At 45.8% G+C, this 21613-nt stretch overlaps 8 protein-coding genes and 1 long non-coding RNA gene across 16 annotated transcripts in view; 6 read left to right on the plus strand and 3 right to left on the minus strand.

Moving 5' to 3' along the window:
* LOC135333233 (BTB/POZ domain-containing protein 10-like) overlaps window positions 1-1695 on the plus strand; it is a 2586-nt gene extending 891 nt beyond the window's left edge. Inside the window, exons 4-8 of the mRNA XM_064528155.1 lie at window positions 691-788; window positions 840-939; window positions 1081-1191; window positions 1289-1345; window positions 1422-1695. Of these exons, the coding sequence (XP_064384225.1) occupies window positions 691-788; window positions 840-939; window positions 1081-1191; window positions 1289-1345; window positions 1422-1588 (533 nt within the window). The 3' untranslated portion in view covers window positions 1589-1695. The remainder of the gene's footprint in view (window positions 1-690; window positions 789-839; window positions 940-1080; window positions 1192-1288; window positions 1346-1421) is intronic.
* Window positions 1696-1771: 76 nt separating this feature from the next.
* Window positions 1772-5538, plus strand: LOC135333226 (uncharacterized). The gene is made up of 10 exons (XM_064528144.1): window positions 1772-1955; window positions 2059-2409; window positions 2578-2859; window positions 3042-3356; window positions 3410-3552; window positions 3941-4228; window positions 4285-4498; window positions 4744-4874; window positions 5021-5074; window positions 5139-5538. The coding sequence occupies exons 1-10, from the start codon at window positions 1850-1852 to the stop codon at window positions 5487-5489; spliced, it is 2235 nt and encodes a 744-aa protein (XP_064384214.1). The 5' UTR covers window positions 1772-1849; the 3' UTR covers window positions 5490-5538.
* Window positions 5539-5573: 35 nt separating this feature from the next.
* LOC135333232 (uncharacterized) lies at window positions 5574-8515 on the plus strand. Its single transcript, XM_064528154.1, has 8 exons — window positions 5574-5709; window positions 5831-5908; window positions 5973-6112; window positions 6292-6604; window positions 6658-6775; window positions 7927-7966; window positions 8017-8136; window positions 8191-8515. The coding sequence occupies exons 2-8, from the start codon at window positions 5833-5835 to the stop codon at window positions 8416-8418; spliced, it is 1035 nt and encodes a 344-aa protein (XP_064384224.1). The 5' UTR covers window positions 5574-5709; window positions 5831-5832; the 3' UTR covers window positions 8419-8515.
* Window positions 8462-9008, minus strand: LOC135333237 (uncharacterized). The gene is made up of 2 exons (XR_010393785.1): window positions 8854-9008; window positions 8462-8790 (listed from the first exon to the last, which is right to left on the minus strand). It is a non-coding gene; the product is annotated as an uncharacterized LOC135333237 (long non-coding RNA).
* A 61-nt stretch (window positions 9009-9069) lies between these two features.
* LOC135333229 (ESF1 homolog) lies at window positions 9070-12265 on the plus strand. 4 transcript variants are annotated; one of them, XM_064528150.1, is made up of 17 exons: window positions 9071-9341; window positions 9390-9471; window positions 9563-9637; window positions 9686-9817; window positions 9902-9924; window positions 9972-10083; window positions 10155-10329; window positions 10382-10489; window positions 10865-10954; window positions 11007-11093; window positions 11138-11325; window positions 11379-11420; window positions 11494-11648; window positions 11704-11745; window positions 11802-11938; window positions 11986-12054; window positions 12108-12265. In XM_064528150.1, the coding sequence occupies exons 1-17, from the start codon at window positions 9294-9296 to the stop codon at window positions 12202-12204; spliced, it is 1662 nt and encodes a 553-aa protein (XP_064384220.1). In that variant the 5' UTR covers window positions 9071-9293; the 3' UTR covers window positions 12205-12265. The 4 variants fall into 4 exon arrangements, with proteins under 4 accessions (XP_064384218.1, XP_064384220.1, XP_064384217.1 ...); XM_064528148.1 differs by having other exon boundaries at window positions 9070-9341; window positions 9695-9924; XM_064528147.1 differs by having other exon boundaries at window positions 9686-9924.
* A 136-nt stretch (window positions 12266-12401) lies between these two features.
* Window positions 12402-12925, minus strand: LOC135333236 (DNA-directed RNA polymerase II subunit Rpb4-like). The gene is made up of 2 exons (XM_064528158.1): window positions 12823-12925; window positions 12402-12774 (listed from the first exon to the last, which is right to left on the minus strand). The coding sequence occupies exons 1-2, from the start codon at window positions 12884-12886 to the stop codon at window positions 12419-12421; spliced, it is 420 nt and encodes a 139-aa protein (XP_064384228.1). The 5' UTR covers window positions 12887-12925; the 3' UTR covers window positions 12402-12418.
* LOC135333228 (GMP synthase [glutamine-hydrolyzing]-like) lies at window positions 12774-16983 on the plus strand. 2 transcript variants are annotated; one of them, XM_064528146.1, is made up of 14 exons: window positions 12774-13072; window positions 13196-13281; window positions 13336-13532; window positions 13586-13806; window positions 13861-13956; window positions 14004-14169; window positions 14918-15130; window positions 15258-15370; window positions 15772-15877; window positions 15940-16151; window positions 16200-16318; window positions 16397-16527; window positions 16581-16747; window positions 16800-16983. In XM_064528146.1, the coding sequence occupies exons 1-14, from the start codon at window positions 12947-12949 to the stop codon at window positions 16899-16901; spliced, it is 2055 nt and encodes a 684-aa protein (XP_064384216.1). In that variant the 5' UTR covers window positions 12774-12946; the 3' UTR covers window positions 16902-16983. The 2 variants fall into 2 exon arrangements, with proteins under 2 accessions (XP_064384216.1, XP_064384215.1); XM_064528145.1 differs by having other exon boundaries at window positions 13196-13532.
* Window positions 16984-17000: 17 nt separating this feature from the next.
* On the plus strand, window positions 17001-18414 carry LOC135333234 (uncharacterized). Its single transcript, XM_064528156.1, has 3 exons — window positions 17001-17655; window positions 17868-17969; window positions 18016-18414. The coding sequence occupies exons 1-3, from the start codon at window positions 17178-17180 to the stop codon at window positions 18318-18320; spliced, it is 885 nt and encodes a 294-aa protein (XP_064384226.1). The 5' UTR covers window positions 17001-17177; the 3' UTR covers window positions 18321-18414.
* On the minus strand, window positions 18389-21607 carry LOC135333230 (peroxisomal targeting signal 1 receptor-like). 4 transcript variants are annotated; one of them, XM_064528152.1, is made up of 16 exons: window positions 21472-21607; window positions 21292-21336; window positions 21213-21236; window positions 21073-21169; window positions 20927-21017; window positions 20721-20823; window positions 20577-20633; window positions 20420-20502; window positions 20179-20371; window positions 20030-20100; window positions 19823-19985; window positions 19735-19775; window positions 19629-19688; window positions 18925-19090; window positions 18719-18876; window positions 18389-18664 (listed from the first exon to the last, which is right to left on the minus strand). In XM_064528152.1, exons 1-16 carry the CDS (start codon window positions 21574-21576, stop codon window positions 18466-18468), a joined length of 1656 nt encoding a protein of 551 aa, XP_064384222.1. In that variant the 5' UTR covers window positions 21577-21607; the 3' UTR covers window positions 18389-18465. The 4 variants fall into 4 exon arrangements, 3 of the variants coding, with proteins under 3 accessions (XP_064384222.1, XP_064384223.1, XP_064384221.1); XM_064528153.1 differs by having other exon boundaries at window positions 19904-19985; window positions 20927-21020; XM_064528151.1 differs by having other exon boundaries at window positions 20927-21020.
* Between the last annotated feature and the right edge of the window lie 6 nt (window positions 21608-21613).

Below are 21613 nucleotides of genomic sequence, written 5' to 3' on the forward strand. Positions count from 1 at the left end.
TCAAATGGTACAAGAGTAGATAAGAAAACTCTTATCTACTCTTGAATGGTATCATCAATGTTCAGAAATTGGGAATTTGCCAAATTGGCCACACCATAGTCCAAGGCCGAAAAATGACAAATTATGGCCCCATTTAAATCTTACAGATCATTTGAAAGGTCTCTTTCTAAGCTTTCACAGAATGTTCGACGTTGGATCAACTGTACTCAAGTTATGGCTGTTGAAAGATGTTCAACTACACCCCCACCCCCCTCCGTTTAATTAATCTCTTTTAGCTGCCATAACTTGTGAAGTCCGTAGATCCGATTTCAACAATTTTCTGATTTTCTGAAAGCTTAGAAAGAGACCTTTCAAATGGTCTCATCAAAGTTCATATTTGAGGGATAAAACTATTTGCCAATTTGGCCACACCATGGAATAGCCCATGGTCCGAGGCAGAAAAATGGCAAATTATGGCCCCAACAACATTTTTGATTTAACCATGTAATTTAAAAGGTTTTTTTCTAAGCCTTCAGAAAATGTTTAAAAAATTTGACATTGGATCAACGGCACTAAAGTTATGGCTGTTGAAAAGATGTTGAACTACACCCCCACCCCCTTCCTGACTGTATCACTGTAGGGTCGTAGTGACTGTGTGTACTGTGCTGTGTGTGTGTGTGTGTGTGTGTGTGTGTGTGTGTGTGTGTGTAGGTGATCTGCTGAATGAGCTGTCTAATGATGGAGCCAAGAGTCAGTTTGAGAGGTACCTAAGAGACCAGCTCATGCCCGTCATGGTCCAGTGTGCCAAGGTGAGCTCTCATTCAGTGCAGCCTACCCTAACCTTGTCTGTGTGTGTGTAGAAAGGAGAGAGGGAGTGTCAGATTGTTATTCTGATGGAAGATGACATCATTGACTGGGATGACCAACACCCTCCCTCCATGGGAGAGGAGAGGATACAACGTATGTCATGTCTTATAGATATTCATGTCATAATAATTCTAGCCTGCACTTTTTTATGGCCAAACTGAAAGGGGAAATTTCGGCCACTTTTTGCAACAATTTGTATAATTTATTACACTTGCAATGTGGTTGTGTTGTCAGGGGTTACCAACACGGACTTGTACTGCTTCTTCAAATACTTTGAGAATAGAGACATAGCTAAAGAAGTGCTTCGGGAGAAAGGACTTAAGAAGATACGTATTGGCAATGAAGGTGAAGGCATTACCTGGTTATTATGAGGCCTCTGTTGTTGCAACCGTTGCCATGTACTGAGGGAAGCCTCTTTGTGCACTATATGTTTATGTTGCAGGGTATCCTACCACTAAGGAAAAGGTCAGAGTTCGTCAATCGACTGGGCGAACTGAAGGTATGTCTTAGGATGTGTGTAGTTAGATCATGTGTGTGTGTGTGTATTGACCTCTTGACCCCTCCTCCCTGTACAGTTGTCTACAACTATGTGCAGCGACCATTCATTCGTGTTTCTTGGGAGAAGGAGGAAGCAAAGAGTCGACATGTAGACTTCACTACAGTCAAGATAAAGACAGATATTGCACCCGACGCTGAGGCTGCCACTCTACTGTCAGGAAATGAGGACAACTTTGAGTACTAAGAACCCTCTCTTTTGTTTTTACTTCATCTTGTTAATCTCACACTCTGCCATCATTGGTACAATATATTTCATTTGTAATAAATGATTATATCGGTACAGTACAGAAAGCTGACAGCAGAACTGATTGCCATGTGAGGTGCTGTTGTGGGCACATAATTACATGTACAGGAAATTGCTTTTGTTGACGGATACACTTGGAGGGTTTAATGCACACAATCTGCCACTGCATGCAATGTGAGCTCTTCTTGACTGCAGTAAAGAATGAAGAGTTGTGCTATTGCTGGAGGATTGTTGCTACTCGCTGTGCTACTACAAGCCAGAGCATGTCCAGTACTTAGAAGAGATGTTAATTGTAAAGACAACTATGGTAAACAAATTGTAGTCATTATAGCTAGATCTATAATGTTGGTTTCTGTGATAATAATGATATAGATGTGACTGATATGAGTCCAGACTGTCTCCCCATGCAGACTTTGCCCTCTCCCCCACCCCCGTCCTGTTAGCTAGTCATCCGGAGAGTGTGTCAGCATCGCATGGATCCACTGTCTCCTTCAATTGTTCCATTGCCACTGTCCCTATTGTCATGAATGGTGTATTGCACGCCTTCCCTATCTTATGGCGCCTCAATGGCAGCTCTGGTGATTACCCCACTCACTGGACTATAGTGGAGGAGCCTAGTGCAAGCACCCTCACTGTGCACAACATCTCACACAGTGATGATGGCTACTATGAGTGCATGGCGGGAGATGGGCTCAATAGCATTGGACAGTACACTAGCATCACTGTGAGCAAGAGAGCCTGGCTCAACACACCAGGCTACGGTAAGTAAGTGTAGAGCTTCTCACATTCCTATACAGTTCACTTCTGGGAATGAAGCCCCTTTATTATTCAGTATAAGGCACCACTGTATAATCCCCTATATATGTTTGTGTGTGTATACGTGTGGCATGCAGATATCATTACATGCATGGTTGTGTGTATACGTGCAGGTAATGGAGGTGTGGCCCCAGTGCTTGGGTTGGAGCACAGAGACATACATCGACTGGAGGGTCTGGATCAAACACACTTCATAGAAGAGTGCCGAGTTACTGGGCCCAACCAAACCCTCTATTGGTACAAGGATGGTGTTGATATCACTCAGTACTATAATATCAACACTGGAATACTCAACTATAATCTGACTATTGACTTCAACCTACACGGTGTGTATCAGTGCTTTGTGGAGAATGAGGCAGGCAGTGACTACGTTAACTTCAGAGCACTGCCCAGATGTGAGTGTTACAACCATCCCCATGCACCACCACTATCTTATGATCCCCTCACATGCACCACCACTATCTTATGATCCCCTCACATGCACCACCACTATCTTATGATCCCCTCACATGCACCACCACTATCTTATGATCCCCTCACATGCACCACCACTATCTTATGATCCCCTCACATGCAGACTTTGCTGACCCACCTAGTAACTTCAGTTGTGTAGCTGTGGACAGAGAGGACAACTACCTGTTACCAAGCCTACTAGTGTCCTGGGATGCCCCTCTTCTCATCTCTGGAGGTCTCAAAGACGATCACAAATACTTTGTTAGAGTACAAAACGATTGTTACAATGTTGGGAGCTCTACATGTGCTGTGATAGAGCTCAAACAAGATGATGATGTGCTATGCTCTGTATTCCTAGACCTGGACCCTCTTAATGATGTCATTGCAGGAGGTGTGGCAACAGTGAATGGTATCAGCACTGCTGAGCAGAGAAGAACTTGTAAGTCCGTCCATTCAGTGTTTATGGATATACTACCCTCTCCCCCCTAACAGCTAACCCTGTTCTTGAACTAAGAGTCAACTGCTCCTCTAGTAATGTGACAGTGTATCTACCATCTCCTGAGTTACCTTTCTTTGTGTGTGTAAAGAGAATTCACTTGTGGGCCCTTTGCCTCCACCAAGGATCCACATACAGGGTAGGTGGCTCAGTGCACACATACAGGGTAGGTGGCTCAGTGCACACATACAGGGTAGGTGGCTCAGTGCACACATACAGGGTAGGTGGCTCAGTGCACACATACAGGGTAGGTGGCTCAGTGCACACATACAGGGTAGGTGGCTCAGTGCACACATACAGGGTAGGTGGCTCAGTGCACACATACAGGGTAGGTGGCTCAGTACACACGTACAGGGTAGGTGGCTCAGTGCACACGTACAGGGTAGGTGGCTCAGTACACACGTACAGGGTAGGTGGCTCAGTGCACACGTACAGGGTAGGTGGCTCAGTGCACACGTACAGGGTAGGTGGCTCAGTACATGTGTGTTCAATTGTCCATTCATTACGCATGCATCTCTTTACTACAGACTTCTCTCGATATTAATCGGCGTTTTGTGTGTGATGGGAATCCATTCACTCTGGACATAGCACCACAACCATTGGGCTCTGTGTGTCTGTTTGGAGGCAACTACAGGAATGACATTGGTCAATCTGTCACTGTATCATCATCATCCTGTTCATTACCACCTGCACCACTGGAGGGAGAGCTGCTGTCCCTGTCCTGCTCTAGGAATGAGACCAGCTTCACATGGCATGGCAACCACTCAGTTAATGTGTCTGGCACTTGCTACACTCCACAGTTAGACCAACACTTAGTAAGCCCCCCCCCCACACACACACACACACACACTCACCCCCCCTCCTCCTCCAGGACCCTATACAGTTGACCCTGGACTCCATGACAGTGTTTCCTGGGTACCAGCTCACCAACAACAGTGAGCTGCTACCACTGGAGAGTGTGTGCATGTACACCACCTCCAACAATATCTCTGCTCAGTGCATTGTAATGAGTATGGTCGAGGAAGAACCCTCCACTACTAGCACACCCTCCACTAACATCACCTCCACTAACATCACTTCTCCAGGTGATTAGCTGCTGCTCTGAGCGTGTCAGTTGCTTTGTAGTGCTTCAGTGCAGGTAGCTAATAATTACTGCACTAGTGCATTGCATTGCATTGCAGGGGATGCTAGCATTGCAAAGCTTCTATTGTCAGATCTGAATACCAACATCAATGAATTGTGAATAGTACACAGTGTCTGTTGTCTAGTGTAGTAAACTATATTATTATCAAATTGTGGTTTCCCTGTTGACTACCTCACTAATGTGCAGGTTATGTACTACCAGTGTACACGTGGGTCATCCTGTTCCTCGTTATTCCTATTATCATCCTGGTTGCTGTGGTGATGGTCGTTATATGTATTATTTCCTGGTATCCACGTTATCAACAGAGAAAAGAAAAGGTAGTGTGCTGTGTGTGTGTGGTGTGTGTGTAGTGTGTGGTGTGTGTGGTGTGTGTGTGTGTGTGTGTAGCCCTGATGCTTTCATTGAAAGTTATGTTTGATGATTTGTTAAATGTACTGTATGTGAGACAATGATTCCTCTACAGAGTCAGATGCACTTTCTGGCCAGTGTTGTGGAGCATCAACTGGACAACCCTGCGGTATGTCTCTCACCCCCACACCCCAAACACCCACCCACACACCACCCACTCTCCACACACACAGTACCCTCCAGTGGACCCATTCTCTAGTGTCTTGCACGGGAGCTCTCTCTCACTACACACACAAGTTGACTCTCTGTGGGAGGAAACTAAACACGAACATGATAGGCCAACTTCCCTCATGGATAAGTTCCTCGGTGAATCACCACCTCATCTACTCATACAAGAGTACCTCAACTCCATCAGTTCCAGTGGCTATGCTACAGCACATACGGAGGATGATGAAACAGAGTACTACAAGCAAAGATTACAAGATGTATCAGAAACCTCTCAGGACAAAACTAGATTTGTACGAGATTATTTTGAACCTGATCTTGAAGGCTATGTGCACATGATACCCTATAGTGTTAGGTAATGTTTCTGCTGGCTTTTTGTGTTTCAATCATGTTGACATTGTAATCTGATGATGTGACCACCAACGCCCCCATAGACAGCCCCTCCCCCCTTGTGTCAATGCTCAGTGAGGGGTGTTGCAGTATTACTAGCTAGCTAGCTACTATCCAGAGCTGTATAGGTCCTAGAGCTAGCTATCCCTATAATCATAGTCTCCCTGGATCCCTCTGGTTGTGTGTAAGGTATGTGTGTGTGTGTAGGATAGACGAGTAGCTATAGCTGGGTTAATGATGGGGGAGGGGAAGACCTACTTGCACTGTAGATGCCATAACACACTGCACTGCACGGTGTCTCTTTGTGCAGGGATGGCAACTGTTCAGATTGCTACACTCTTGTGTCTAACTCTGCTGCACTCGACACAGGCCTGTGATAACCTGGATGGTAAGACACATCTCCTAGTTAGCTATAATTATAACCTGACTGACACTGGTGTGTGGGTGTGCAGGGGAAGGATCTAATATTGACCTGAGTGCCACATGCTACAATAATGGCTCAGTTGTGTATTCGTGGCAGTTTGTTCATGAAGCTGATTTGTTGGGCAGTCCAGAGATCAGTTACACTTGCACCACTCAACAAGGCAATACAGTGAGTGCCATATAGAGTGCCATGTATTTGTGTAAACTAATTGAAACAGCCAATAGAATTATACTGATTGTTTTGTCAACAACTTTTCCCCAAATGTAATTTATTTACACAACCATATGAATAGTAGTTTATATAACTTGTGGCCCTGTGCTAGCTACTGACCCAGACTGCACATGCAGAGTTCTGTGCAGTTGATACGGGACGTCAGTGTTGGTGTCACCACTATAACTGTACCCTCTTGGAGCACTGGGTCCAGTTGTGTGTTTGAGGGATGCTATGTGTACAGCAAGACAAGTGCAGGTTTCCCTACTCTGGCCATACCAGCAGCTACCTGCAGCAGCGGGCCAATCCTCACCTCACAGCTCTCCACTCTCACCTCACAGCCTGCCCCCACTCACACTAGGAGCAGCGTACCGATGTCCTCTATAAGTGATGGCACTCAACCACCAGCTACAACTCAACCAATAGCAACAACTCCAATAGCTACTGGGGGTGAGTATTCATTATATTATATAGGAGGAAATAATGATTATCATTGTTGCCAGACGCTGAATTTGTGGTGATATTTGTACCAGTGGTGGTTGCTGGAGTGTTTGTGCTAACTGTGCTCATGGTGACTCTGTTACTTCACATGTTGTATTGGAAGCATCAAGGCTCCTACCAGTGAGTGCACTACACATGCTAAATTAGCAAATACTTTTATCTCTCAAATATCAACTTTGTGATACCATTTGAAAGGTATTTTTCTAAGCTTTCAGAAATTACTAAAATTTTTGACTTTGGGTCCACAGAATTCAAGTTATGGCAGCTGAAAGAGATTGATTAAACGGAGGGGGGTGGGGGTGTAGTTGAACATCTTTCAACAGCCATAACTTGAGTACAGTTGATCCAACGTCAAACATTTTAGGATTTTCTGAAAGCTTAGAAAAATATCTTTCAAATAGTGTGTTTCAATCCAAAATTTCGTCCGGGCCCTAATTTGTCATTTTTTGGCCTCGGACCATGGGCTATAATCCATGGTACGGCTAAATTGGCAAATATTTTAATCTCTCAAATATGAACTTTGATGATACTAAAATTTTTGACTTTGGATCCACAGAATTCAAGTTATGGCAGCTAAAAGAGATTGATTAAACGGAGGGGGTGGGGGTGTAGTTGAACATCTTTCAACAGCCATAACTTGAGTACGGTTGATCCAATGTCAACATTTTTAGGATTTCTTAGAAAAATACCTTTCAAATGGTGCATTTCAATCCAAGATTTGTCATTTTTCGGCCTCGGATCATGGGCTATAATCCATGGTACGGCTAAATTGGCAAATACTTTTATCTCTCAAATATGAACTTTGATGATACTATTTGAAAGGTATTTTTCTCAGAAATTCCTAAAATTTTGGACTTTGGAAGTTATGGCAGCTGAAAGAGATTGATTAAATGGAGGGGGTGGGGGGTGTAGTTGAACATCTTTCAACAACCATAACTTGAGTACCGTTGATCCAATATCAAAAATTTTAGCCTTTCAAACGGTGTTTTTCAATTCAAAATTTCGCCCGGGCCCTAATTTGTCCATCCATGACTGTGTTGCATTAACACTCACTGCATGGATCGAGTATAAAGTTGGCTCTGTAACTAGAGTATTCTGGTGGTGCTTTTTCATAATGGTATGCTTAGCCCAATGGTATTAAAAACAGGCCCAAAAATAATGCATCATCTGAAAGGACCTTCTCTATAAGCTTTCATATGATTGACCAATGGAACTAAATTGGTGGCCGTTTGAAGATGCTTACATATTGCTCCCATGAAATATACATGCAGGGTTGATAAGGACAAGATCAACAATTACATTGCAAACCAGGTAAGGAGTATTGACTATTGTCACGCAGCATGTATAGTGTCCATGCACAGCCCTATGACGACACTCTGCCAGAGCCTGAAGGATTTACTGTAAATCATGAGCAGTTAATGCTACAGCAATCTCCCTCTGTGTACAGTGTTCTCCTGTTAGACCAGCCACTCCACACAGAGGTGAGGGTGCCATGTGTGTGCATTGTGGCTATACTCTCTTATCTATAATTATAGGTACACTCTGAGAGTGAACAGGAGGAGGTGATGTCGAGTGGTGGTGGATATGTGCGATGTGATCTGTTCTTAGCGGAAGACATTGCCCATCATCTTAATGACAGTCTGCCATACAACACTGGTATAGGTAGCGACCTCCCACCATACAACACTGGTGCAGGTGGTAAGGACTGTATTAGCCCCACGTTCAGTGATCGCAGTGGATATGTTGACTTCTGTCCCCCATAGCTAGCCACACCCCTTTCCTATTGTTAGGCTGTTTATCACTTCATTGTCACCATCAGTTATTGTGTCGTTGTGCACTATAAATTTGTTAATTTTGATATACGAAATAGAACAGTAAGAAAAGCAAAACAACATTTGCAACCAAACTACATGTTAATACAATATTGACAACTGGTGAATGAATTGTGTTGTGAGTTAGTGTTTTCTTGTGTCCCAGATGATGATGAAGGGGGTGTGGTCTCATCACTGACCCCCCCACTACTCGGAGTCTGGGGGGTCGGATGATATGGTGGTGGGGGGTAGGAGGTAGTGAGGGATGATACTCTGACATGAGCTCTAGTCTCTCTACAGAGTCCATCCAGGAACCAACATTACCTGCACAACATCATCATGGTGGTTATACATAATTCCATCCAGCATAACAACTATCACACTTACTTTTAGAGACTTTTTTGCCAAGAGATAGCTCTCCCAGTCCTTGTTGAAGAAGCTTCTCTGATTCACCACTGTCTCTGGTTGGAGTAGCCATAGATACAGGACATGCAGGAGCCCTCATCTTCCATGATACCAAACACACATTGGCTTTAAAGCCACGCCCATTTACTGAAAGGGTGTGGTTTGTGGATCTATAACGACCCTTACCAACCACAACCACGTGGATATTTTGCTAGCGCTTTGTCTTGTATATATGCTGTGCTGTGCTAGTGTGTCATGGTTCGCCAACTAAAAGGGCCAGTCAAGAAAGAGAGTAAGAAAGAGAAGCGACAGAGAAGACAAGAGAACGTGGTAGGAAAAGAGAGAGGCCTGTACTTGGCTATCCCACTCGTACTGGCAGCTTTGCTAGTCATATTCCTCCTCTTCTACTGGAACACTACATCATGAGTGATCCACGCTTTGCTCATGTGACCTCTGACCCCCGATACAAGGTAGTCCCCCCTGTGTATGACCCCTCACTATGTGACTCCACTGTGTAGAGAGTTCCACGTAGAGAAGCAAAGGTCAACATTGATGCACGCTTTCAACACATGTTCTCTGACAAAAGGTTCAAAGTTCAATGTAAGCTCATTCAGTGATATGTTGTTGCTATAATGTGCATACTAGGTTAGGGTTAGGGTATGTTGTTGCTATAATGTGTATACTACTGCAGATAATGTGGATAAAAGAGGTCGAAAGGTCAATGAGAGCTCCAGTGAGGATTTGAGAAAGTATTACCAATTAGAAGGTATGTTCAACAATATACCAGTAATCATGTGCATAAAGCCTCCCATAGAGCCTGTAGTTAACGAGGAGTCTGATGGGGAAGCCCCTGAGGAAGGAGAGACTAACGAGGAGTCTGATGGGGAAGCCCCTGAGGGAGGAGAGGCTAACGAAGAGTCTGATGGGGAAGCCCCTGAGGAAGGAAGTACTAACGAGGAGTCTGATGGGGAAGCCCCTGAGGAAGGAAGTACTAACGAGGAGTCTGATGGGGAAGCCCCTGAGGAGGGAGAGACTAATGAGACTGCCAATGAGGTGTGTACACTAGTTGTGTAATAGTAATCAAGACACTACAAGGTCAGGTGATCCATGATTGGGGGGGTGTGTCAGAGGTGGTGGTTGATGAGAAGACAAGTAAGCGCCTCGCTGTATGCAATATGGACTGGGACAGAATCAACGCTAATGATATATTTGGTAAGTGTGTGTTGTGTGTATCCTTATCTCACCCACACACACACACACACACACACACATGCATGGTGTAGCATTAGCCCACTCCTTCAAGCCCAGTGAGGGAAGTGTGTGTCGGGTGACTGTATATCCTAGTCAGTTTGGGAGAGAGAGGCTATCACAAGAAGAGCTTATAGGGCCGGTGTCAGCAGGAGATGATGGAGTGGTCAGTCAAGAGAGCCTGCGACGCTATCAACTGGACAGACTCCGGTTAGCCCTCTCTTAGCGTGTGCATGGACACTCACACTGTGTGTGTGTGCAGGTACTACTATGGAGTGATCGAGTGTGAGAGTGTACACACAGCAGAGGCTATCTATGAGCAGTGTGATGGTTTAGAGTACGAGCACAGTGGGGGACAACTGGATCTCAGGTGAACCAATCAATGTCCTGTATACTTATAATGAACTTCGCTGGAAGCATTTGGTCCCCTTGTATTGCGTAACCTTTTCACATCAGCAAACTTAACACAAGTCAACCAGTGTACACATTGGTGGGAGGGTCCCTCCCTACACAAATCAACCAGTGTACACATTGGTGGGAGGGTCCCTCCCTACACAAGTCAACCAGTGTACACATTGGTGGGAGGGTCCCTCCCTACACAAGTCAACCAGTGTACACATTGGTGGGAGGGTTCCTCCCTACACAAAGTAGTCTTGATACCTAACCCTGCTACTTATTGAGATCTTTAGCTGGGAATAGCATGCAAGGCTGTGTACACTCTTAACCCTGTATATTACCGTGTTAGGTTTATTCCTGATGACATGTGCTTCTCTGATGTTGAGGTAGAGTCGACTGCTACTGGGTCCTCGATGCCTCACAGCTTCAGTCCTGCAGTGTAAGTAGTGTAGTGTGTGTGCGTGCTGTGTCAGCAGAATTATCTACTGTAGGTTTGTGAGCAAGGCTTTGCAGCAATCAAGAGTTGAGTTGACTTGGGACCAAACTGATTCCCATAGACTGCAGACCACTATGAGGAAGTAAGACCACACCCATTAACCACGCCCATATTACACCCACATAGGTTCTCTAAGGAAGATGAAGCAGGAATGGACTTCAGTGCTTACCTTGCATCAGATGGTGAGGAGGACACTAGCAATGGACACAAGTATCAGGCTCTCTTAGAAAAAGAGATCAAAGGCCACGATGCAGCAGGAGGAAAGGTCAAAGGTCAACCTGGCGGGGATCAAATGGAGATCACATGGGAGCCAGGTGATGTCATATGACATAACAACCTACCCACATGACGCTTGTACTGTTTACAGGACTTAAAGAGAGTACTACAAAGCTGCTCAAGAAAAAACAACGTAATGTTGTGTGTGTGTGTGTGTGTGTGTGTGTGTGTGTGTGTGTGTGTGTGTGACTCTTGTGTGTGTGTAGGAGGAGATGGTCTATCTCGCTGGGAGAAGTATGTACAAGATAAGCGAAAGAAAAAGAAGGATAGAAAAAAAGAGAAGGAGACGATCAGTTCTGAGGTTGTGGGATTCGATGATGACTTCTTCCAAAAGTCCACCACCACCAAAACTCCTTCTCAGGTATAACTCTCAGTGTGTGTGTGTGTGTGCCCCCCCTCAGTGTGTGCGTGTGTAGGGCTCTAGGAAGAGAGGAGCTCCAGCATTGGCCCCAGCCTCTGTGAGTGCTACCCACCTCCCTACCTCCCTAGCCTTACCACCAACCCACACATGCAGGCAGAGCTGGATCTGCTCACAATGGATGATGCCCAGTCAGGCTCTAATGAGAGGGGCTTTGATGTGATGGACCCTCGCTTTGGGGCTCTGTATGAGTCTCCAATGTTTGCCCCTGATCCAGCACACCCACGCTACAAGTAAGCCCCTCCCCATACACACACAGTGATATTAGCCCTACCCATAGACACACCGAGGCTATGGAGGCTATAATGAAAGAGAAGATGCGTAGACGAATAGGCAGGACAGATGCCAGGTAACCAACCACTCAGTGTGTGTACGTGTGTACTGACTCCATGCTGAATGCAGTGTGGAGCCACTGGTAGAGGCAGTAAAGAGGAAGACCAACGCTTTCAAAAAACGCAGGAAAATGCAACCCAAACAGAACACTAACTCTCTTACATAGTTGATTGTGTGTGAGGTACAATACTGTAGCTGGATAATAATTACGTGTTTAGCAAAATTGATTGCTGTGATTGTGATTGTGATGGATTGCCACAGTAGCCTTGCAAGAATCCCCACTAGTGCTACACGGCCCTAATACTCCCACACAAAGATGTCATACATTCTCGGGGCCTAGCCGCGGCTTGCAGATTGAGAATATAAAATAAATTTTAATGTTAATACTGATAACTGATATGAGTTTTAATGTCACTGAGTATTTCTCCTAATTCCAGCTCATCGAACCTTCCCTCGAGACTGGGCAGGAGAGTGCGTGCCTCCTCAGCAGTGGCAGGACACAAGTTAGCCAGAGCCGCTATCTCAAACTTATGAAGCTTTTGTTTCTGCAGAGTTTCTCGTACTGCCTTTATAGTCTCCTTGCTGTTGTATTTGCTGAACCTTTGAGTGTACTCTAGTGTCTTGAGGAATACTTGACTCTGATCTGTATCCTCCTCTTGTGTTTCATACTGAACCTTCCGATGCTCTAGTAGCATCTTCACCTCTGACACTAACAACGCATCAGCGCTCTCAAAATCTGTGCAGGCATTCACTCAAGGGAAGGTACACTCACTGAAAAGCTTACCTTTGCCAAACTTGAGCTCTGTGGCGTCTTCATCATCATAATCCACTGGAGTAATAGTCGCCATCACCACTGCACCGTACCGCTGACTGGTTGTTCTAAATAATGCCCACTGCTACTAAATACCATGTGTGATGAAGACAAGAAGGGATGGAAGCGCCGTCGCTCAGAGGATGAGGACATTAGAGCAGCCAAGAAACCTGCAAGCGACGAGTGTGTGGCTATCCTAGATGCTGGTGCACAGTATGGCAAGGTGTGTGTGTGTGTGTGTGTGTGTGTGTGTGTGTGTGTGTGTGTGTGTGTGTGTGTGTGTGTGTGTGTGTGCGTGTGCGTGTGTGCGTGTGTGTGTGCCAGCTTGTGAAATATGCCCTCACAGATCATCGATAGGCGCATCAGAGAATTGCTAGTAAGAACAGTTCTGTTGCCATTGGATACACCAGCCACACAACTCTCAGACTATCGGTGTGTTAGCTCTGTACCTTGTGTAGTGTGTCATTATTCGTGGCCCCTTTGTAGTGCTCTCATCATATCAGGAGGACCTAATAGTGTCAATGACTCTGACGCTCTTAACCATGATCCTGATATATTTGGGCTTGGTTTGCCTGTACTGGGGATATGTTATGGTATGCAGCTCATCAACAATCACTATGGTGGCCGTGTGGGTGTGTCTGGTCTACGTGAAGATGGCCAATTCACCATCTCCATTGATCAAGGTGAGTTGGTGTAGTCTCTCACCCACTTGCAATCACTTACCCTGCTCCGCTAGATTGTAAGTTATTCAGTGGGTTAGAGGCATCTCAAGAGGTGCTTCTCACTCATGGAGACTCAGTCCTCCAGTTGGCCCCTTCTCTCCAGTCAGTGGGACAGTCAGGACCTCTTGTGGCTGCTCTCAAACACCAGGAGTTGCCAGTGTATGGGCTACAGTTCCATCCCGAGGCTGACCTTACTATTAATGGACTAAAAATCTTTACAAACTTTCTCTACAATGTATGTTGTGTAGCTGTATGTGTGTGTGTGTGTTAGGTTGGTTGTTGCTTGCAGGTAGCCGGCTGTACTGGGTCTAGTACACTGGAAAGCAGAGAAGTCAAGTGCATGGAATACATTCGCAACATGGTTGGCACTACTGCTCCTGTGTTGGTAAGAAGATACTGTACGCCCCCTGGTGATCATTACCCCCCACATAGTCTCTAGTGAGCGGTGGTGTGGACAGTGCTGTGTGTACAGCTCTACTCAACGCTGCATTAGGCCCTGATCGTGTCATTGCAGTGCATATTGACAATGGGTTCTTGAGGAGACAAGAGAGTGTGCAAGTCAAGTCATCCCTGGAGACTGTTGGTATTCGTCCCATGGGTAAGAGCAGTGATTATATGCAGGCTATTGATCCCCTGGGTAAGAGCAGTGATTATAATTATGGAGGCTATTGATCCCCTGGGTAAGAGCAGTGATTATATGGAGGCTATTGATCCCCTGGGTAAGAGCAGTGATTGTATGGAGGCTATTGATCCCCTGGGTAAGAGCAGTGATTATATGGAGGCTATTGATCCCCTGAGTAAGAGCAGTGATTATATGGAGGCTATTGATCCCCTGGGTAAGAGCAGTGATTGTATGGAGGCTATTGATCCCCTGGGTAAGAGCAGTGATTGTATGGAGGCTATTGATTCCCTGGGTAAGAGCAGTGATTGTATGGAGGCTATTGATCCCCTGGGTAAGAGCAGTGATTGTATGGAGGCTATTGATCCCCTGGGTAAGAGCAGTGATTATATGGAGGCTATTGATCCTTGGGTAAGAGCAGTGATTATATGGAGGCTATTGATCCCCTGGGTAAGAGCAGTGATCATATGGAGGCTATTGATCCCCTGGGTAAGAGCAGTGATCATATGGAGGCTATTGATCCCCTGGGTAAGAGCAGTGATCATATGGAGGCTATTGATCCCCTGGGTAAGAGCAGTGATCATATGGAGGCTATTGATCCCCTGGGTAAGAGCAGTGATTATATGGAGGCTATTGATCCCATGGGTAAGAGCAGTGATTATATGGAGGCTATTGATCCCATGGGTAAGAGCAGTGATTATATGGAGGCTATTGATCCCTCACGCAGTCATCAGAGCTAGTGCACGATTCCTGTCAGCACAAACCAACCTTGCATATACTGGCGAGGATGGATTGCTGAGTCAGCACTCTTCACTGCCCCTTCATTCTGTGACAAGTCCTGAAGAGAAGAGGACTATTATTGGAGACACGTTTATCAAGGTAACAGACTCAGTGGTACAAGACCTCCATCTGAACCCTGACCTCATCTTCCTAGCACAAGGTATGCTTACATGTGTGGCTGTGTATATACCTTAAAGCGTTTTCAGATATTTCTCTGTTTTTAGGGTACTAATTTTGGCAGAATTTAGTCACCTGACTTCATTGAACTCTCACCTCTGCCCCTATAGGAACACTGAGGCCTGACCTTATAGAGAGTGCATCTAGTGTAGTCTCATCCAATGCACAGCTCATCAAGACACATCACAATGACACTCCATTGGTCAGACAACTACGCCAATCAGTGAGATATTAGAGAGATACACACACTGATATACCACCTCCATATGCACACTGATATACCACCTCCATATGCACACTGATATACCACCTCCATATGCACACTGATATACCACCTCTATATGCACACTGATATACCACCTCTATATGCACACTGATATACCACCTCTATATGCACACTGATATACCACCTCTATATGCACACTGATATACCACCTCTATATGCACACTGATATACCACCTCTATATGCACACTGATATACCACCTCCATATGCACACTGATATACCACCTCTATATGCACACTGATATACCACCTCTATATGCACACTGATATACCACCTCCATATGCACACTGATATACCACCTCCATATGCTCACTGATATACCACCTCTATATGCACAGGGCAGAGTAGTGGAGCCACTGGCAGACTTCCATAAAGATGAAGTTAGGAGATTGGGAGAGAGTCTAGGACTACCCAAACACCTCGTGCATAGACATCCTTTCCCTGGTACACCACATAGCTGCCATAATGTGTGTGTGTATCCATGGTTACTGTGTGTTTGTGTGCAGGTCCTGGACTAGCCATACGCGTGCTCTGTCAGAAGGAGGCATATCTGAGAGATGACTTTGTGTCCACTAACTCTATTCTGAGCAGTCTAGTCAACCCAGATCAGTGGTCTGGTGTACAACTGAGGGAGTCTGAGAGAGAGGTCCTGAGCAGTCTAACCAGAGGCCATTCATTGTATGCCACTCTACTACCCATTTACTCAGTGGGTGTACAGGTACTTGTCTTATAATTACGCTCCGTATCTAGTTATATTGTTTTGCAGGGCGACTGTAGGACATACAACTATGTAGCTGCCCTGTCTTGTGAAGGCCCTCCACCAGATTGGCAACACCTCATGATACTGGCTAAGATCATCCCTAAGATATGCCACAATGTCAACAGGCAAGTGTGTGTGTGTGCGTGTGTGCGCGTGCGCGTGCGTGCGTGGGGAGTAGTGTGCTTTATAATGTTATGATGCAGAATAGTGTGGGTGTTTGGTGATCCAGTGAGGGGGCCAGTGGAGGAGGTGACACCCACTCACCTCAGAGCTACTGTACTGGCTACTCTTAGACAAGCAGATCATTTGGCTCATCAGATATTAGTCAAACACAGTGAGTACACACGATGGTTGCATGCTGCTAATAGTGCCCTCTCTCTCTAACAGATGCTGTAGGTTGCGTGAGTCAGATGCCTATTGTCCTCATACCTATACACTTTGATAGAGATGAGAGCACTCCATCTTGTCAACGCTCCATTGTTATTCGCACCTTTATAACGTCAGACTTCATGACAGGTGTTCCAGCTGTCCCTGGAATACAACTACCCCTCAATGTAACCTGCCCCTACCTTAATAACCCACTAACGAGCTTGCCTCTCTCTTCAGGTGCTGTCTGAGATGGTGACATCACTCCAGACTGTGTCTGGTATATCACGCGTACTGTATGACCTCACACCCAAGCCTCCAGGAACTACTGAATGGGAATAACTTGAACACAATTGTCTCTCAATTGTATAATTATTTCATTTGCATTCATTAATATCCAAAATTAATTATTGTTGTTGTTTTGTGAGGTTAAAGTTCACTGTATTTGAACGCGAAACGATATCGATATCATAATTATCAGCGCAGTAGGCACATAATTATATGTACGAGTTGTCAAAGACTAGTGTGTCAAAGTACCCCAGCCCAGCAAGCAACGTACAGGAGCTATAAAATATATAGGGAGGGAGCAAGTGGTGGAACGTGCGCTGGGGGCGCAAGATGAATGGAGACAATGACTCTGACTCGTCCAGCAGCTCGACTAGTAGCAGCAGTTACGAGAGCAGCTCAAGTGATGGGCCGCCAGCCTCGGGGGGAGGGATGGTATGGGAGACTGATCAACATGGAGACTTCATTACTATAAGCTGCTCTGAGAACACGGCACAGTTGTACAGAGATCGCTTTGCTCGAGGTAGCGTTGGCGAGAGTGTATTGTTTGGAGGACAATGGATGACTTTGAATAACTTCCAGAGTGTGTCTGGTAGACAGAGCTCCAAGAATTGGAAGAGAAGTATTCGTACAAATGGACGTTGTCTATTTGAGTATGTAATGGAAGGTATCCTTTCAGAGCACAGTAAGTCATGTGACTGCTCGCTGTGTGATGGTGTGTTGAGACGGGAGGGTGAGGTAGCTATGGCAACCAAGAGACGACGCCTGAGTCAGACTGACGGTCAAGGTTGGTCTCCTGGCAATGATGGAGGTGAGTAGTGTACCCCCCACCCTGTATGACGCATACTGTGTGTACCCCCCACCCTGTATGATATGTACTGTGTACCCCCCACCCTGTATGATATGTACCGTGTGTACCCCCCACCCTGTATGACACGTACTGTGTGTACCCCCCACCCTGTATGATATGTACTGTGTGTACCCCCACCCTGTATGATATGTACTGTGTGTGTGTGTGTGCAGAGGTGGTGGTCGCTGGTGGTGGAGAGAGCTCTAACGAAGATGAGTACACACCTGGCAAACCTACTGACACTGAGGACACGATGCACCGCAACTCTGTCATTGGTAAGTACCCTCTAGATATCACCATGACTACCTAATCCCCCCTTAGATATATCTGACTTTATTCCTCGGAGATCTAGACGTTCTACTGGTCCTAGACAGTACAAAGGTCATCGTACAGAGCTAGGTACATTCACCCGACGGCCTACCCACTGGGATTCTGAAGAAGTGGCAGAGTTCTTGAGACTACAAGGCTTCTCTGAGTATGCTACTCCCTTCATGCAGTGTGGCATAGATGGGCAGAGCTTGTTCCTACTCAAAGAGCATCACTTGTTTGAACGATTCAACATGAAACTAGGTCCAGCACTTTGTCTCCTCGACACTGTGGGTAGACTCAAACACCCTCCACACTAACTCTGTCCAACCATCCATTATATATTATCTTATGCTCTTGATCCATGACATCTCATTGTATCTTTGAATCGGTAATTAACATTATTAAACATTATGTGTACAAGTAATAAATATTATTATGATCATAAAAACAATAGTTAGTTTATTATAATCCAAACTCTGCAATAAGACCATTAAGGTCACGTTGTTCTACTAGTGCAAGGCGTTCTGTTGTGCTCCCTAGGAAAGTGACGGCTAATCTAAGAGTGCTCCACACACTCTCAGACATGACGGGTCTTGAACCTTGTGGACCCTTGGCTTCTCGCTGGATATTCAGGGCAGTCAACAAGTGTTCAACAGCTTCCCTGCACAAAAGGTGTAACTGGTGGGTGTGGCTTATACAGAGGGTTGTGGCTTACTTGTAGGCTCCTAAGTTAATGCAGCTAACTCCGAGATTGTATCGACATCGAGTAAATCCAGGAATTATCTCAAGAGCTTTTCTGTATGCGGCCACAGCTTCCTCACTTCTGTTACCATTTGCCAGTGTGGCTCCAAGCTTGTTCCAAAGCATGGCATCCTGTATAAAATTCAGAGTACACACACAGAGAAAGTGGGAGGGGCTTACGTCAGGTCTAGTGTCGAGAGCAGCTGAGAAACAATCGACTGCTTTGTCATATTCCTGAGATAAGTTGAACAAAACACCAAGACCCACTTGCACATGATAGTCCATTTCATCAGGTGAACTTTGAGCTGCTGCTAAGTACAGGTCCTTCACACGTCCATGCTCTTCTCTGGTGTGTGTGTGTGTGTGTGTAGGTGTGTGTGTGTGTGGTGTGTGTGGTGTGTGTGTGTGTGTGGTGTGTGTGTGTGTGTGTGTGTGTGGTGTGTGTGTGTGTGTGTGTGTGTGTGTGTGGTGTGTGTGTGTGTGTGTGTGTGTGTGTGGTGTGTATACCGTATAGCAGGTAATTTTCGTAGGGTAAAAAATTCGTTTAACTCGAAGAACGGTGGTATTTGTGAGTAAACATTTCGTTTAGTCTTGTGGCTGCACTGTATTCCTACGTTCCGGTAAACCACGCCTACGTTAAAAATTCGTGGAGGTCAGCTTGCCCACGAAAATAACAAATATTTTACCCCACGAAAATAACCCGCTATACGGTACCTTGTCATGAAGGAGCCAGTGAAGGGCTTGTCCGATGGTGTGTGTGTGGGTGTGATGTGTGTGTGGTGTGGGTGTGTGTGTATACCTTGTCATGAAGGAGCCAGTGAAGGGCTTGTCCGGTGGTGTGTGTGTGGGTGTGATGTGTGTGTGGTGTGGGTGTGTGTGTATACCTTGTCATGAAGGAGCCAGTGAAGGGCTTGTCTTGTTGTGGAGAGTGTAAATGGGCATATCTGCAGAACGATGCGTTATTATACATGAAGCAGTAAAAGCTCTCACTTTGGGTTGTGTTGTATCCAAGCTCTGAGAGCATCCAGTGCCTACAGGAGAGGAGACAGTTGGTATGATGACAGGTCTATTAGAATACCTTCAAGATTAGTACAGGCTGACTAGAGAAGTGCAGCACTGCCTCTATGCCAGGCATTCTCAACACACTGTGTGTGTGTACCTTGTTCTGTTGGGACTCGTTAGTGTAGCTCACAGCCAGGGCTTGATGTGCTTCTAGGTGGCCAGGCTCCAGACACAAACACCTAACAATCAATACATCAATAGTAACCACTGTTGTAGAGCTTACTTGTGTAATGCAGCAATGGCAGGGAGGTCTTGTTCATTGTCTGCCTGAGTGCTGCCCAGATACAGCCATCCCTGCACAAGACCTATCAACACGCACGCACGCATGCACGCACGCACACACACACACACACACACACACAGACTATATACCTGTACACTGTCTGGTCGAGCCTGTACCTCAGCCTCAAACAAGAGTACAGCTGATGGCAGGTCACCTTCCTTTCTTCTCTTGAGACCCTCAGCTAATGGATCTGACACATCCAACAGAGGATTGTCAGGAGTAAAAGAATAGTCAGTGAGAGGCTGGGAGAACTCTGACAGCCATGGATGACTCTCTTGTTCTCTGTACAAACAGAGCAGCTTGTCTTGTGTTCAATCATTGCTTACATACCTGGAGAGATCTGTCCATTCTTTCTCCAGCTCAGACCAGAACCCTCCATTACTAGCGCCTCTCTCAAACTGCTCACTCCAGTCCTAACAGGAAGAACAAGTGCTAGGACTACACTGTAGTCGGTGCTAGGACTGCACTATAGTCAGTATAACAGTACCTCTTGCTTAGTTGCAGGTACCTCCCCAGAAGCCATTGACCTCACAAAGTCCATAAACTGCTCACACAATAAGATAAAATACAATAGAGAGAGAGAGAGAGAGAGAGAGAGAGAGAGAGAGAGAGAGAGAGAGAGATTGTGTACCTCAGTGGCCTGAATGTCAGGATCAGTCACTGTATTGGTCATCTCTTTAGCAACGCTTTGAACTGATGTCTGTTGAAACTCTTCCACCCAACGTTGCTCTTCCCTACAAAAGAGGGCGTGGCATTGTAGGAGAAACAATATTCAATAACTGCTTTACTTAGGCCACAATACACAGTAATAATAAACCCAGCAATGAGACCACTCACGATGTCCTAGAAGACTCAAACTCTCTGATCCAAGATGACTCTAGTGTAGGAGGAGGTTGTGGGTGGGAGAACTCAGTCACCCACTCACCCACTTCTATACGAATTGTGAGTGTGAGTGGGTGTGGTGTGGTGTGGGTGGGGCTCACCTGTGCTAGTGTCAGGTGGTGCTTGTGCTCTGTGCAGGAGAGAGCTCATTCTAAAGGTCTGTGGCACTCGTGATTCTCCCAAGAACTCCCCCACCAACTACACATACATAGTGATGGGGTCAAGGGTCAAATAAGCTCACCTGTTGGGCTGTCTCTCCACCACCCTGCACACACCATCACAGGTTACATACACCCACGCACACACAATGGAGCACTTACCACTAGTCCCGTTACTTCTGTCAGCCTGTCCCCATCCAAACCTCCCTGCACACAGTACACACATGACTAGCTAGTTGTACACACACAGTACACACATGACTAGCTAGTTGTACACACACAGTACACATGACGTACTTTATATACCTCCCCACACACACACACACACATGACTAGGCTCACTTGTAGCATAGACTTCTGCTGTGTGAAGTGAGAGGTCCATTGTACTAGAGGATTAGCTGCCCCACACTCGCTCTCCACTAGAGGACGAAGTCCTGATCCTGCCATCTTGTCAGTTAGCAGAATACAAGCCACTCCCACTTCG

Source organism: Halichondria panicea, chromosome 3 (genome assembly GCF_963675165.1).
Source record: "Halichondria panicea chromosome 3, odHalPani1.1, whole genome shotgun sequence".
NCBI lineage: Eukaryota > Metazoa > Porifera > Demospongiae > Suberitida > Halichondriidae > Halichondria > Halichondria panicea.

Bases quoted from the DNA above. Each gene is read 5' to 3' on its own strand.
- LOC135333234 (XM_064528156.1), top strand. From the start codon at position 17,178: ATGAATGGAGACAATGACTCTGACTCGTCCAGCAGCTCGACTAGTAGC. The intron at 17,656-17,867 runs GTGAGTAGTGTA...GTGTGTGTGCAG, and splicing joins GTCTCCTGGCAATGATGGAG to AGGTGGTGGTCGCTGGTGGT. The intron at 17,970-18,015 runs GTAAGTACCCTC...ATCCCCCCTTAG, and splicing joins GCACCGCAACTCTGTCATTG to ATATATCTGACTTTATTCCT.
- LOC135333226 (XM_064528144.1), top strand. From the start codon at position 1,850: ATGAAGAGTTGTGCTATTGCTGGAGGATTGTTGCTACTCGCTGTGCTA. The intron at 4,499-4,743 runs GTGATTAGCTGC...ACTAATGTGCAG, and splicing joins CACTAACATCACTTCTCCAG to GTTATGTACTACCAGTGTAC. The intron at 5,075-5,138 runs GTATGTCTCTCA...CCACACACACAG, and splicing joins ATCAACTGGACAACCCTGCG to TACCCTCCAGTGGACCCATT.
- LOC135333230 (XM_064528151.1), bottom strand. From the start codon at position 21,576: ATGGCAGGATCAGGACTTCGTCCTCTAGTGGAGAGCGAGTGTGGGGCA. The intron at 20,372-20,419 runs GTATGTAAGCAA...CTGTTTGTACAG, and splicing joins GAATGGACAGATCTCTCCAG to AGAACAAGAGAGTCATCCAT. The intron at 18,877-18,924 runs GTAAGCCCCTCC...AATTTTATACAG, and splicing joins CTCTCGACACTAGACCTGAC to GATGCCATGCTTTGGAACAA.
- LOC135333236 (XM_064528158.1), bottom strand. From the start codon at position 12,886: ATGGCGACTATTACTCCAGTGGATTATGATGATGAAGACGCCACAGAG. The intron at 12,775-12,822 runs GTAAGCTTTTCA...ATGCCTGCACAG, and splicing joins AGAGCTCAAGTTTGGCAAAG to ATTTTGAGAGCGCTGATGCG.
- LOC135333228 (XM_064528145.1), top strand. From the start codon at position 12,947: ATGTGTGATGAAGACAAGAAGGGATGGAAGCGCCGTCGCTCAGAGGAT. The intron at 15,131-15,257 runs GTATGCTTACAT...CTGCCCCTATAG, and splicing joins CCTCATCTTCCTAGCACAAG to GAACACTGAGGCCTGACCTT. The intron at 15,371-15,771 runs GTGAGATATTAG...CTATATGCACAG, and splicing joins TCAGACAACTACGCCAATCA to GGCAGAGTAGTGGAGCCACT.
- LOC135333232 (XM_064528154.1), top strand. From the start codon at position 5,833: ATGGCAACTGTTCAGATTGCTACACTCTTGTGTCTAACTCTGCTGCAC. The intron at 6,113-6,291 runs GTGAGTGCCATA...CTGCACATGCAG, and splicing joins CCACTCAACAAGGCAATACA to AGTTCTGTGCAGTTGATACG. The intron at 6,776-7,926 runs GTGAGTGCACTA...ATATACATGCAG, and splicing joins AAGCATCAAGGCTCCTACCA to GGTTGATAAGGACAAGATCA.
- LOC135333229 (XM_064528147.1), top strand. From the start codon at position 9,294: ATGAGTGATCCACGCTTTGCTCATGTGACCTCTGACCCCCGATACAAG. The intron at 9,472-9,562 runs GTAAGCTCATTC...ATACTACTGCAG, and splicing joins CAAAAGGTTCAAAGTTCAAT to ATAATGTGGATAAAAGAGGT. The intron at 11,326-11,378 runs GTGATGTCATAT...TACTGTTTACAG, and splicing joins GGAGATCACATGGGAGCCAG to GACTTAAAGAGAGTACTACA.